The sequence below is a fragment of the Euleptes europaea genome, chromosome 2 (assembly GCF_029931775.1).
Source record: "Euleptes europaea isolate rEulEur1 chromosome 2, rEulEur1.hap1, whole genome shotgun sequence".
In the NCBI taxonomy this organism is placed as follows: Eukaryota; Metazoa; Chordata; class Lepidosauria; order Squamata; family Sphaerodactylidae; genus Euleptes; species Euleptes europaea.
Genome location: NC_079313.1, coordinates 516,457 through 529,988, shown reverse-complemented (window position 1 = coordinate 529,988; position 13,532 = coordinate 516,457). Strand labels below are relative to the sequence as shown.

The 13,532-nt window shown below is 55.8% G+C and overlaps 1 protein-coding gene across 1 annotated transcript; it reads right to left on the bottom strand.

Moving 5' to 3' along the window:
- Positions 1-8,676: 8,676 nt before the first annotated feature.
- On the bottom strand, positions 8,677-13,332 carry ARRDC2 (arrestin domain containing 2). The gene is made up of 8 exons (XM_056867564.1): positions 13,029-13,332; positions 12,853-12,919; positions 12,061-12,208; positions 11,574-11,676; positions 10,870-11,126; positions 9,565-9,727; positions 8,986-9,140; positions 8,677-8,749 (listed from the first exon to the last, which is right to left on the bottom strand). Exons 1-8 carry the CDS (start codon positions 13,330-13,332, stop codon positions 8,693-8,695), a joined length of 1,254 nt encoding a protein of 417 aa, XP_056723542.1. The 3' UTR covers positions 8,677-8,692.
- Between the last annotated feature and the right edge of the window lie 200 nt (positions 13,333-13,532).

Here is a 13,532-nt window from a genome sequence, read left to right as displayed (position 1 = left end):
AAGCACCTTTTGGAGCAGGGTCAGCATGGCCAGCTTCACCCCCATACAGGCTGTGGCCCCCATGAGCCACCTGCCCTGGCTCTGGTGTGGAAGAGGACTTCGTAGCCCGGGGGCTTGACGATGCCATTTCCCCTTGGTGCAGCAGGGAGAAAGAGCGACTCTCCGGAATTCCCCTGGCCAAAAGATCCTTCTTGGCCTGGATTCTGTGTCCCATCAGCAAACGTCTTCTCCCTCTCCCCAAATGCCAGAACTCAGGTTTCAGGGGAGGCCCCCAGTCGAAGAGACGGGCATTAGAGTCAGGGTAGACAAAAGGAAGGACCTTCTTCACCCTGTGCTGGACTTACTGGTGCAGCTCACCATCACAGGGTGTAGTGATAGCCACTGGTTTAGGTGACTTCAGAAGGGGATGAGATAAATTGTTCTGCCTTGGTGACTCAAGCAGTAGATCATTTTCTTCACGCGTGGAAGGTCCCAGGTTCAATCCCTGGCCTCTCCAGTTTAAAATCATCAGGTAGGAGGTGAAGGGGAAGACCGTTCCCCGCCTGAGTCCCTTTAATTGGAGCTGCCGGAGATTGAACCTGGGACCTTCTGTATGCCAAGCAGATGCTCTACCACTGAGCCACAGTGGTAGAAACAGTGGTAGGATCCAGCCCATCATCTTGCTGGGGTGGCAGATTTTTTTTTTAAATTATTTACACTTTTGGAATATAAATTGCAATGTACAACTGACTGAGAGAAAAATCAAGAAACTCCCTCTTTGGCTTTATCATTCCAACACATTATGAACATTGCCCAGAATTCCTTAAGCTTATTCGAACAACTGGAAGTTTTATTTGAGTCCTCTGATAGTCTGTTAGTCAAGAATACAATATTCCAAACACAGTGTGAAACCAAATCACTCTCACGCAGAAGGTTCAGATTTTTTTTCACTTAGCCGCAACAGTCAAATTTAGCAGCTGTAAAAAAGACTGAAAAACAACTCTACATCTGATGGAACCACGTGTTCTTTGGCACAAACTCGACACAGGGACCTCTGGATCAGAAAGTATTCACCATTTCATTTATAAACCGAATCACAAATTGCCAAAACGATTCAAGTTTTGAAACACGGCTAGAATATATGTAAATAAGCAACTCGAAATGACCCATCTGGCACCTTTCTATATAGAATAGCCGGTGAGGATGGCGTAAGACACCACTGAGACAACAACCTGAACAAAATCTCCTTCCAAGGCGTTGCGCATGCTCTTCATTCCTCTCCAGCCAGGAAACATCAGGCCTATATCAAAACACATCTTTTCTACATGACATGTTTATAGCAGAAGCAGGGACTCCAAATACTGTACAGCCAGGGTTGGGGGGGCGGCGCAAGCAAAATGTCCCGTCCCTGTTTTGATCACAAACATGGAATCGCTTGGCCCACCTCCCTGGACTCTCCCCCGCTTCCTCGCTGATAGTCCAGACTGGGGATGGGAGATAGGCGGTGTCTATGTTCCCGGCAACCCTCTGTGAATTCCTATTGTGTGTGTGAGAGTGTGTGTGTGTGTGTGGGGGTAACTGTTTCTCATTCCTTTGATGTGTGCTGTCGCCAGCTGGGACACATCCAGACGGTATCAGCCCTGCTCCACGGAAGATTTAATAACGTCCCATATTTGGACAGGGTTTGTCCCTGCGGGGAGGGCGTAATAGAATCAGTCCTCTGTGTCCTACTCAACTGTTCGCTGCGTGCTAGGGGTCGGTCCCAATTTATAGACCCAGTTTTTGCAGACAGGGAATGGTAGCCCGCCAAAATCATGGCGTCCCATCTTATGACTGTACAGGACCCAATAAAAATTGCATTGGTGGCAAAGTTGATTGGTCTGCAGTCAAAGAACGTGAATGCCTATGTATCAAATAAGGCTGGTTTAGGACCGCGAAATCAAGTAATCCACTTAGTCTTTTAAATTGATTTTATTGCAAAATCAATGGGGGTTAGATGTACCGGTATACTATGGTTTTACTGTAATTGCTTTGTATGTTTTACTCCAAAGCCAATGAAGGCTTTAGTTTGTTTGTACATCCAAAAGGTAGGGTTTCCAGGGGTCCCTCTTCTTCACCACTGGCGGGAGATTTCTGGGGCTGAGCCTGAGGGGGGCGGGGTTTGGGAAGGGGCTTCAATGCCATAGAGTCCAATGGCCAAATCAGCCATTTTCTCCAGGGGAACTGATCTCTATTGGTTGGAGATCAGTTGTAATAGCAGGAGATCTCCAGCTACTACCTGGAGGTTGGCAACCCTACCAGAAGATCAACTGGACTATATGTTGGGCATGATCCACGGGGACTTTTCCCTGTGCAAGAGTGGAGGGGAGCCAGGGCAAGGCACAGGAAACCCTCACACGGGGCCCCTTTCCCCTGCCAGGGGGTTTGGGCACAATAACCTTGGGGTGGATCGTGCCCTTTCTTCATACAAGGCTCAGAGAAGCTACCCTAGAAAGCTCAGCTCAGTTGGTACAAAGAAGATCCAGCAGAAGCTGTAAATGCCCTCAAGTGTTGTCACTGGAGTAATTTTAGTTACTATCGAAGCAGGGACAAAAAAAGGAAAGGGAAAAACGCAGGAAAAGAAAAAACGGCGGCAGCCAATTAACCTAAACAAGGGCCTCCCAAAAGCAAAGTCTTGAAACGACAAACAGAAGCAGTTAAAAATACATGAACGGAAGGACAGCCACACGGGTATAAACCGTTGAGCAAGGATAAAAATTGTGCAAGGGGGGAAAAAAACAATAGCATCAGCAGCCAAATGGCTGTAATAATCTATTTGCTAGTAGTCAGATCAACTTCTGAAAGAAGTCACAGGAAGAGAGGAAGAGGATAGGAAGGCACCTGCAGGGGCCACGACAGGTGTGCTTCTCTGAGCTGGTACCACCTTTGTGACCAGGGACTGGGAGGACCAGAGTCTGGAAAGGCTTGTAAGCCGGTTCAAGTCTTCCTTAAGTGGCAGAGAAAGTCAGCATATAAAAACCAACTCTTCTTCTTCCTTCTTCTTCCTCTTCCTCTTTGCTCTCGTGCAATCCCCTCCAACCCTATATACAATATATGCCCTATAATGTACAATCTTTATCTCCCCCAACTGGTGGCATACCAGCACCTCCACAAGTGGCCGTTGTATGGGGGGGGGCAGGTTTGCTTGCCCTGATTTGAGAAGGGGCTTCCTCTATGCCTGAGGCTCTGGAAAGCACCCCCCCCATTCCACCTTGCCCCGGCTTCCACTGTATGTGGACAGGTTGTGTTGAAGCAGTGAGGAAGCAAAGACACTTGGTGCATGCATAGAGGCACCGTGTTATTCTTTTGGCTGTTGCAGAGCTGCATCCCTGCTCAGTGAAATGGTCAACTTTGCCACAAATCCAGCCTTCTGCCCTCCGGACAAGGACTGTTGTGTGGCCAAGAGGGCCAGGGGTCAGAGGGGGACTCGGCTCAGATGGTGTTTTCTGTTTTCCTTAAAAAAACACCCCCGTTTCCCTGCAGCTGGCCAAGTTTGCTCAGAGGTCACGCAGCAGCGACGGGCTTCCTTCCGTGTTGGGTGAGAGGTCGCAGCGGAGACTCTGGCTCAGGGGGTCTGCATGCAGGGGAGGGGGGTCCGGAGCCTGGCCTTGAGCAGCAGGTGCTGGGCCAGACCTGGCGAGCCACTGCCCTTTGGAGGGGACGGTGCTGAGCTGGAGGAGCCCGGGCCTGACTCTGCCCAAGGAAGCAGCCCCAGCTCAGGGGGAGAGCCCCTGCCGGGCAGGCAGCACTTCCTGGGCACAGGTCCTGCCCTCTCCCCTGCTAGGTCGGATGCCATGACATGTCTTTCCTGGGCATGCCCACAACGTGGTGGCAGCTGTATCCTGGGAGCCCGTGCCTCCCAGGCGTACGTGTGCTCCCTTTAACTTGGGACTTTGGCGTATGGGGATTGGGGGGGGGGGTTCAGCCTCTCCTTCTCTCCCGTGCTGTTTTCCAAAACAAAAATGAACCCAGGGAGCTGTGGTTTCCCTCGCCAGAGGAACGTATGTGTATCCCACCGTTACATGTGGAGACCTCAGCGGGGCAAACCAGCACACCCAAGGGCCATTTCAGATTCCAGCGTGTTGTAGTGGTTAACAGTGGTGGGTTCTGATCTGGAGAACCGGGTTCGATTCCCCACTCCTCCACATGAGCGACGGAGGCTAATCTGGTCAACCAGGTTGGTTTCCCCACTCCTCCACACGAAGCCAGCTGGGTGACCTTGGACTAGTCACAGCTCTCTTAGAGCTCTCTCAACCCCACCTACCTCACAGGGTGTCTGTTGTGGAGAGGGAAGGTGATTGTAAGCCGGTTTAATTCTTCCTTAAGTGGTAGAGAAAGTCAGCATATACAAAACAACTCTTCTTCTTCAAAAATGGTGTGTGTGTGTGTGTGTGTGCAGGGGCGGGGGGAGACCTAAATACCCTAAACTGCCCAACCAATCGAGTCCACACCAAAATGGAAATGTGGACTCCCAGGAGACATCTGACCTAGGGTTGCCAGGTTCCTCTTTGCCACCGGTGGGAGGTTTTTGGGGTGGGGCCTGGCGGGGTTTGGGGAGGGGAAGGACTTAAATGCCATAGAGTCCAATGGCCAAAGCGGCCATTTTCTCCAGGTGGACTGATGTCTATCGGCTGGAGATCAGTTGTAATAGCGGGAGATCTCCAGCTACTACCTGGTGGTTGGCAATCCTAATCTGACCTGACCAAGAGCCGTCCCCGAGGAAACGTCATGGGGTTGGGGCCTCGGCTTGGCAGGAAGCGCAATGGAAAGCCCCCCCCCCGTTTGAGAGCCAGGAGAGGTTCTGCTTACTAGAGGAGACCAGTCCGAACAAAGTGAACCCTGGGTCTGGGCTCGGAAGCTGCCGCCTCTCGGAGATAGCGGCTTCTCCAAAGCCTTGCCCTGCCCTGACCTGGAGCCTTAGACGTCCTTCAGGCAACACAAAGATTCTTCCTCTGAGCTGTGGCCAGGCTGGCTATCTTTTTCTGGAGTGCAGCCTCCAGAGCAAGGTGTGTGTGTGAATTTACCATCTTCCATGCCCAGGACTGCTAAGGAACTGGGCTTGTGCCAAGAAGTCACAGCACCCTTCCGAGGGTGGCTCCAGCTTGTCAGAAGGACGCCCGCCCGCCCACCGTTCCCTCTGTCAGAAGGCTGGGCCTGCTGCGGCAGTGACGCACCAGCAAAGAGTTGGATCATCCCCGGATCCTGTGCTGACCCTCGTTCCCCTGGGCACAGGCCGAGTGCGTTTGCCTAACTCACGAGTAGCCCCCACTCCACGGTCTGTTTTTCCTACTCTTGCACAACCCCGGGATCAGGTTTCCCAAGCAGGATTGATCCCCTGTGCTTTCCTCTTGGGGGGAAAAATAACTAGGGCACATTTTAAGGGCAAGGGAGCCGGCCAGGAATGTTGTCAGCCTTGCAGGTGCTACTGGGCCCTTGGCTCTTTGCTACTGCGCGGGGCTCTTAAGGGCTGGAAAGTTACCCGGTCAGTTGGGCCCGGTGTGACTGAAACCGAAGACTCCCTTTGGGGGGTGCGGCATCTGCTGGGCCCACGGTCAGGCCGTGTCCTCAGCCTTGGTCCCCAGGCCAGCCAGCGGCTATTTTTGTGAGCACAAGGCGAGGGGGACGCAGCCAAGGAACACGCGTAGGATTTCAGACCGGGGCGGAACTGCAGGGCAAGCTGCCGAAAGCTTCCATGGAAAGGCGGCGGGGGGCCGATTTCTGAGTACCGGCTGGAGGCCGCCATGCCAGCTCTCTACATATGGAATCCGGTGCACCATCCCGTTCCAGAGGAGGAAAGGGCCATTTTTGCCTATTTCCTCCTCCTGCTGAAGACCCCCAAGCTTACTGCCCCCTCCCTCAAACACACGGTTGGACACACAGAAGGCTGAATGTAGAGAGATGCCCCTTCCTCTCCCACGACTCCGCTTGTGCCACTTAAGATTCAAGCCAAGGCTTCCAACCTTTATAAAAAGACCCCCAACACACCCAGCTCAAAATGCTCTGCATTTTCCTCCCGCCTAAGAAACTCTAATCTCCATTTCAAACCTGAAAAACAAAAAAAGGAAAAGGGGAAATCCTGGAGTGAAAAACAAAGGGGGGGGGGGATTCCTCTAGCAAGTTGAAATGCCAAACAAAAGGTGAGGCTGGGGGCCTCAGCCATCCAATTCCTAGCGAACGGGCAACAAGACTGCTGACGCAGCCAGAACAGGCGACGACAGGAGCTGCCAAGACTGGGAGAAGAGGTGGGACTTCCTGTCCTAGAACCTGCCCCCTTTCACCCACGTCCAAGTTTGGGGACAGGCACCATTCCCAGACTGGATGTCTGACCAAGTGACCCGCTGGATGCAAAACGTTCCCTTCCCAGACACAACACCCCCAGGGAGGGGGTTGTGGGAGCTGGCCACGGCATCCTTGGCGCTTGAGAAGCCAGCCACGCCAGCCGGGGCAGGTCCTTTTCCAGCTCAGGCCCAGATGAAGTCAGGGGGAGGGGCCATGGCTCAGGGACAGAGCATCTGCTTGGCGTGCAGAAGGTCCCAGGTTCAACCCCCCGTAGCATCTCCAGTTAAAGGGACCGGGCAAGTAGGTGATGTGAAAGACCTCTGCCTGAGACCCTGAGAACCGCTGGCAGTCTGAGTACACAATACTGACTTTGATGGACCGAGTGGGGTCTGATTCAGTATAAGGCAGCTTCATGTGGACATGTGTAGGGGGGTTTAAGTTTCTCACAGCAAACTCTCCATGCTGGGGTTTCCTTTTTGTGGATTGCTCCTAATACTCAACTTCCCGCATATTTCAGCACTTTGGCTCAGTGGTGGGACCTCTGCTTGGCACGCAGATGGGCTCAGGTGGACTCCTCTGCACTGCCAGCTCAGAGGGTCACAGAACTGGGGAGCCTCTCAGGTGTGCGTGGGGTACTTGGGTAAGTTTATAAACCCAGTGGCTTCAGGGGGAAAGATAACCCAGCCTCTTCTGCATGAGACCCCCTCTCCCCACAATCCCATATTTCCAGGGGTGCCTTCAGCAATACCCCCATAGGGCCTGCCCAGACCGAAAACCAGCCTCAGAACATTTATGTGCAGTCAATTCAATCATTCACTCCCCTCTGTCATCTCTTTTGTCAAACTAAAGGTAAAGGTAGCACTGGGTCATTCCAGACCCACGGGGTGACGTCACATCTCGACGTTTACTAGGCAGGCTGTGTTTATTGGGTGGTTTGCCAGTGCCTTCCCCAGTCGTCTACACTTTACCCCAGCAAGCCAGGTACTAATTTTACCGACCTCGGAAGGATGGAAGGCTGAGTCCACCTTGAGCCGGCTACCTGAACCTGACTTCCGTTGGGATCGAACTCGGGTCATGAGCAGAGCTTTTGACTGCAGCTAACTACACTGCGCTACGGGGCTCCTGTGTCAAACTAAAGGCATGTATAAACACCCCAACTGGAGAAGTTTCATGGGTTTATTGCCATTATGTGTAGAAAACCAGAAATCCTCTTTGTGTGTGTGTGTATATATATATACACACACACACACACACCCCAAATAAGCTTGGTTTCTCCAAAGTTTAAGAAAACTATAAAACAGGAATACGAAAATATAATTTTAAAAGTGCATCAAAACCAGAGCATTTCAGAAAAGAGGTACAAAATAATGCCAGAGTCCCAGTGTGGGGGAAATCTTAAGCAATCTTGTAGCTGAGTAGCTGTGGAAAGTTTTCCGTTTGTGGAATGCATCTCTGAGTGTGCTGCTGCTGCCCCCTGCCCAAATAGGAGTTGGGGGCCTCGTCTTGACCTTTCCTCCAAAAGCACGAGCACACCCTAAGCAGCCGCCCGGGCAAACTGCTTATTTCCACCTTCACGAATAAAACCAAAACCACGACTGCTAGGTTCCCAGGACAAGCTTCTGCCGAAGGCCGTTCGAGACCACCAGAGTTTCTCTCCACACCCGCTGCTGCTGGGGCCCAGGTCTCCTCAGGAGGAGGTCCGTCTCTCCATCTCCACTAAGCCCCCGCTGCAGCCACCTCTGCCTCCAGCAAGTGCAGCAGCCAGCCAGCGCCGGTCTTAGGCTGCTCCTGACCCCGGCAAAGGTTTGCGAACCTGGGCTCCCCTATCCTTTGAGTGACGCTCGGGGCACTTCTCCAAAAGGCACCTGCCCCCATCCCCTGCAGGTATGACCAGTCTTGAAAGCGTGGGGTGACCCAAGCCACCACCTGCCCTGCCAGGGCGGTCACTTTGTCCTAAAGCAGGAAGTTTCTCTTGAAGGCACTGAGGCAGCGGCTTCCTTCCTCAAGGCACATGTGGAATCCCAAGGGACAGAGCCAAGACCCCTCCGCAGGTACGGCTGGCTCCACAGCCCAAGCAAGAACACCCCCGCAACAGCCCGGAGGACGCATTTGCAGGTTCAGATGTATATGAGGGATCTTGAGCAGTCACCATTCTAGGGCAGAGGAGGAGCTCCTCTCCTTCCTCCCCAACTGAGTCCAGATGAGCGCCAGCCAGTTCTTCAGGGGAGTGCTCAACGCTGCATCATCTGATCAGAGTACCCGTCACAGAACAGGACGCCTAGAACACGCTTTGGGGACAAGGGCCGCTTCCCCACACTCCACCACTGCTGTGATCGCCGCTCAGCAGAAAGGGTTTCCGTTCCAAGTTATTATCTCAAGTCCGGCAAGGCTTCCTTCAGCACGTCATGCAGCGCGGGCGGATGGAGTTGTCTGAGGGGGGATTGGGGTCCACCTGGAGGGGAAGACGGACGAGGCACAGAGGAGTCAGGACCACCCCCCAGAGCATCTTCACAAGCAGGAAGAGGAGGAGGAGGAGGAGGGGCCCCTCCCGCCACAGCTGCTTCCTAAGAGCAACAGTGGCCACAGCAAGGGGGGGCAATCCTTGTCTGGGCAGGAAGGGACCAAGCGCCCCCCACCCACCCAGGGGACTGTGAGCCCAGGCAGCCCCCTCCGCAGCACAGGGCTCACCTCTGAGTAGAGGGGGGGAGGCCGGTAGCGGAATTCTTGGATGTAGGCAAAGAAGGGCCCTTCAAAGATGCTGGGGGCTTCATCCTGGCAAGGAGGGCACAGGTTCTCGGTGGGTTCTTCTTCACTGGTCACCACAGAGGAGTAATCGGGCGGAGCTGTGGAGAAAGGCAAGAGCCATGGTTAGAGGAGAAGCCCCTCCTCGTGATACAAAGGATACCAGAGCCGGCTCATCTCAGGGCTCTGGGCCTCGGCAGCACAGGTGGGCATGTCCCAGGCAGGATTAAAACCCCACAACACTCCTTTTTCGAAAGTTATTTTGTCCCCCTAGGCGTCCAGAGAAAACCACCGGCTCTTAGAACAGGCCTGGGTGGTGACGTGCAGCTTTCTCAGCTGTCAGGGAGGATCTGCCTCGAGCACCACGATCGAGCAGCAGCGGGCCAATGGCCCCTAACCACTGGGGAACCACCTGCCCACGAGGCCTGCCGTGGCACAGCCCGGCCCCTTTTCCCAGCGCCAACGAGACCTCTCTCTTCTCTGAGGTGCTTCCCCCGTGGCTGTGGATTGTCAGCAACCACCTACCCTCGGGCTGTTCAGGAATGCCCATCTGGAGCCAATCCAGACTGATGCTGTACTGGCTGCTGACGCTGGAGGTTCGGCTGCCGAACGGATGCAGCGGGATCGTCCCGATCACCAGGGGAAGCTCCAGGAGCAGCTTGGAAGTCCCAGGAACATCGACACAGACCTGACAGGACAGAAGTACGAGGAGATGGGTACCACCGTCAGAGGGGGACACTCAAGTAGAGAGAGAACCATGTGCTCTACCCTCCCCACAGCATGGCCTGTAAGGAAGGAGCCCCATTTGGCTCAGGGGGGAGAGTGGGTTGTGTGTCTTCAAAATTTATTTGCTTCTTTTATATGCTTGTTCTGCATAGTTTATTCAGCTAGGGATCGTGAACGTTGACCTTCTTGGGTAAGCTGGCGCTAAAAACATATCCCGTGTCTTGGTTTAACCATACAGTGGGGCAAAATTCTACCTTTTGAAAGTTTAAGATTTAGAACCCTGATCAATGTGCCAGATAAGGATAAGGATTTACCAACATACTAACTCCCATACATGTGTATACACACACGCAAATACATTTTGCTAGTCTTAAGGTACCACTGGAGTTCTGTATGTATAGCCTGCAGAGGAGAAGACTGGGAGAGGATATGACAACCATCTTCAAGTACTTGAAGGGTTGTCATAGAGAGGGGGGTGCCGAGCTGTTCTCTGTTGCTCCAGAAGGTCGGACCAGAACCAACGGGATGAAATTAAATCAAAAGAGTTTCCGTCTCGACATTAGGAAGAATTTTCTAACCGTTAGAGTGGTTTCTCAGTGGAACAGGCTTCCTCGGGAGGTGGTGAGCTCTCCTTCCCTGGAGGTTTTTAAGCAGAGACTAGATGGCCATCTGTCAGCAATGCTGATTCTATGACCTCAGGCAAATCATGAGAAGGGAGGGCATCTTGGCCATCTTCTGGGCATGGAGTAGGGTCACTGGGTGTGTGTGGGGAATGTAGTTGTGAAATCCCTGCATTGTGTAGGGGGTTGGACTAGATGACCCTGGTGGTCCCTTCCAGCTCTATGATTAATTTTGCTGCTGGAGACTAACACGGCTACCCATTTGGAGTTACTGCAATCCTGCGGCACTTAAAGATTCGTGGCAAATTCATATCTGGACCACGGCCCTGCTTCACTAGGCAACGTGGGTTAAGTCCACAAAAGCTTTGGCCATGGAAAGTCACAGATGTTGCAAGAGTGGGGCGCTGGGGGGGTTGTCAGTGTTGCAGCCACCCACCAAATGGAGGACTCCAGGCCGGGCACTGCTAAGCAAAGAGGCGCTCACCTTGAGGGCGTACTCCACGTGGATGATGCGGCACTGCAGGATGGAGGGCCCCACGGGGGGGATCTTGAGGGCCCGCCCGTGCCACACCTCCCTCTTGTGGGCCGGGATGGAGTCGCCCACGATGCTGGCCACCACCGACTTCTTCTGCTTCTTGGTGCCCCGGGCCAGGAACGTCTGCGTCTGGATGATGGCAGCTTTGGGGACCACCGAGCAAGTGGTGCCGTTGTCGATTTCAGCAAAGATGGGGATGACCTCACCTGCCGGAGGGAAGCAAAGCCCCAGGTGAGGGGGCTGCTGCTGATTTCTCAGCCGGCCTCTGAGGCTCCTGGGGAGACCGAGCAGGTGCCCACCCGGGGGGACTGCCTCCCTTCTGCTGGCCTTCTGCGGTGGGGAGAGGGAATCTCCCCCAACGTACGGGTGGCTTCACTCACAAGGGGAAAAACATCTGACTAAGACCCCTTCAAGGGCTAAGCGTCCCTAATCTCCCACCAATGTCCTCTGGATGTTTGGGGAAGTCCAAGACCGCACCGGCCACGCTTGGCCTTTAAGGTTGGTGCGCTCTGAACAATCACCCCGAGCTCCACGGGCTTGGCAAATTTAGAATGACGGGGAAACCAGGCGCTCAACAGGCCTTTCAGAGGAGGGAGAATCTGGCCCCTGCCCCTCCCCTCCTGACACCTGCAGAGAAGCCGCTGGTAAATCACCTGGTGTGTAGCCTTTCCGGTCGATCTTAGCAGAGACGGACACCTGTCCCCGGTTGCGATACCAGGTGCGAGCCAGTTTCTCTTTGACACCGGCCTGAGGAGCCTGTGGGGAGAAGCAGAGAGAAGGGGACTGTTCAGCGGTGCTTGAACCCGGAGCGTTGGTCTTTTGGCAGAACAGCCCAGGGGGAGGAGCAGGTGGCAGGCAGGAGCACAACTCCCGGCCAGACAGGGATGCATGCTTGGAAGCAGAGCGGAGGTTTCTTAGTGGTCTGTGGAACTCCCTGCCACAGGATGTGGTGCTGGCAACAGGAACTGAGCGACACACCACCCGCAGATGGCTGGCTTGGCCAGGGAGGGGGACCCAGGAGTCTGAAGCAGGGCTGGGGGCTGACAGAAGGGGTGGCCCCCGGGTGCAGCTGGTAGGATTCTTCTGGGCAGGTGGGCCCTGGGAGCCGAAGAGTGGTGCTCTGGCCTCCCCCGGACTCACCAGCAGGGCGGGGGTGTTGATGTCCACGGGCTCGATGACGGTGAAGTCCTGCTTGGCGCGCTTGGTGGGGGCCCAGGGCCGCTGCAGCTTGGCCTTCACCCAGTAGCGGACGCTGCCGTGCTTGCCCTCGAAGGAGGTGGCCAGGCTCCTGCGGTGGCGGGGGGGGGGGGAGAGAAGAGTTGGTTTTTTCTATGCCAACTTTCTCTACCACTTAAGGGAGAATCAAAATGGCTTACCATTGCCTTCCCTTTCCCTCCCCACAACAGACACCCTGGGAAGTAGGGTGGGGCTGAGAGAGTTCAGAGAGAACTGTGACTGGCCCAAGGTCACCTAGCTGGTTTCGTGTGGAGGAGCAGGGAAACAAACCTGGTTCGCCAGATCAGACTCCACCGCTCCAAACCACTGCTCTTCGCCACTACCCCACGCGGGCTCTCTTAATGGGCTTTTGGCCTGATCCAGCAGGGCTTTTCTTACGTTCTTCTGGAGGATGGGGCTACCCCATGGCTACTAGTCAAAGGGACGACTAGCCATGATGCCCACCCATACTCTCCAGGATCGGGCCTATTCTGTTGGGAGGCAGCCCCTCGGAAGGAGGAGGAGGAGGGTGGGGGTTTCGACTCCAATCCCCTTCCCCTCCCCACAACAGAGGCGCTGCGAGGTAGGCGAGGCTGAGAGGCGTGACTGGCCCACGGCCGCCGGCTTCACGCGGAGGGAGTGGGGGCTTCAAGCCGGCCGGGGTCCCCATCGGGGCGGGCAGCTCCAACCCCCGCCGCGCCCCGCCGCAGGACTTACTCGGGCAGCTGGAAGGCGAAGGGGAACTCGTGCCGTCCGGCCGGCAGCACCGTCACCTGGCCGCCGTCTGCGGGGAGAGCGAGAGGGAGGGAGGGAGGGAGTGAGCGCGCCGCCTCCTCCTCCTCCTCCGCCGGGACCCCCGGCCCCCTCTGCCCTGCCCTGCCCGCCGCGCTTACCGTGGGGGTCGAGGAGGGGCTGGCGGTGGCTGAGGAAGTCGACGCGGTCGCCGTAGCTCTGGGTGTAGGCGGTGCTGGAGCCGGCCGAGCGCGACTCGGTCCAGTGGACCCGCGCCACGCCGCGCGCCTCCAGCCCCAGCGCGCCCAGCCGCGCCGCCCCCGACAGCTCCAGCACCACCCGCCCCGACACCCGCGACCCCGCCCCGAAGGCCGGCGCACAGCCCGGCCCCGCCGACCCCTCCGCACCCTCCGCCGGACCCTCCGCCAGCACCACCGCCAGCCGCTTCACCCGGTCGAAGAGCATCGCGAGACGGGGCGGGCTGGCGGGCGGGAGGCAGGACGGGCTCCGGCTGCTGCTGCTGCAGCTCTGGGCTCGGCCGCCGCCGCCGCTCGCCTTTAAGCGCCGGCCGCGCCCCCGGCCGCGCCCCCCGCCCCAAGCCCGGCCAATCGCGCCCCGGGGGACGGACCGCAGCGCACCGCCCCCCCCCCCACTCGGCCGCCCGC

What these genes read in the sequence shown, in the direction of transcription:
- ARRDC2 (XM_056867564.1), bottom strand. Translation starts at nt 13,332, where the DNA reads ATGCTCTTCGACCGGGTGAAGCGGCTGGCGGTGGTGCTGGCGGAGGGT. An exon ending in GCCCCTCCTCGACCCCCACG is followed by an intron (nt 12,920 to 13,028) that starts GTAAGCGCGGCG and finishes CTCTCCCCGCAG; the next exon opens with ACGGCGGCCAGGTGACGGTG. An exon ending in ACGTGGAGTACGCCCTCAAG is followed by an intron (nt 9,728 to 10,869) that starts GTGAGCGCCTCT and finishes CTGTCCTGTCAG; the next exon opens with GTCTGTGTCGATGTTCCTGG.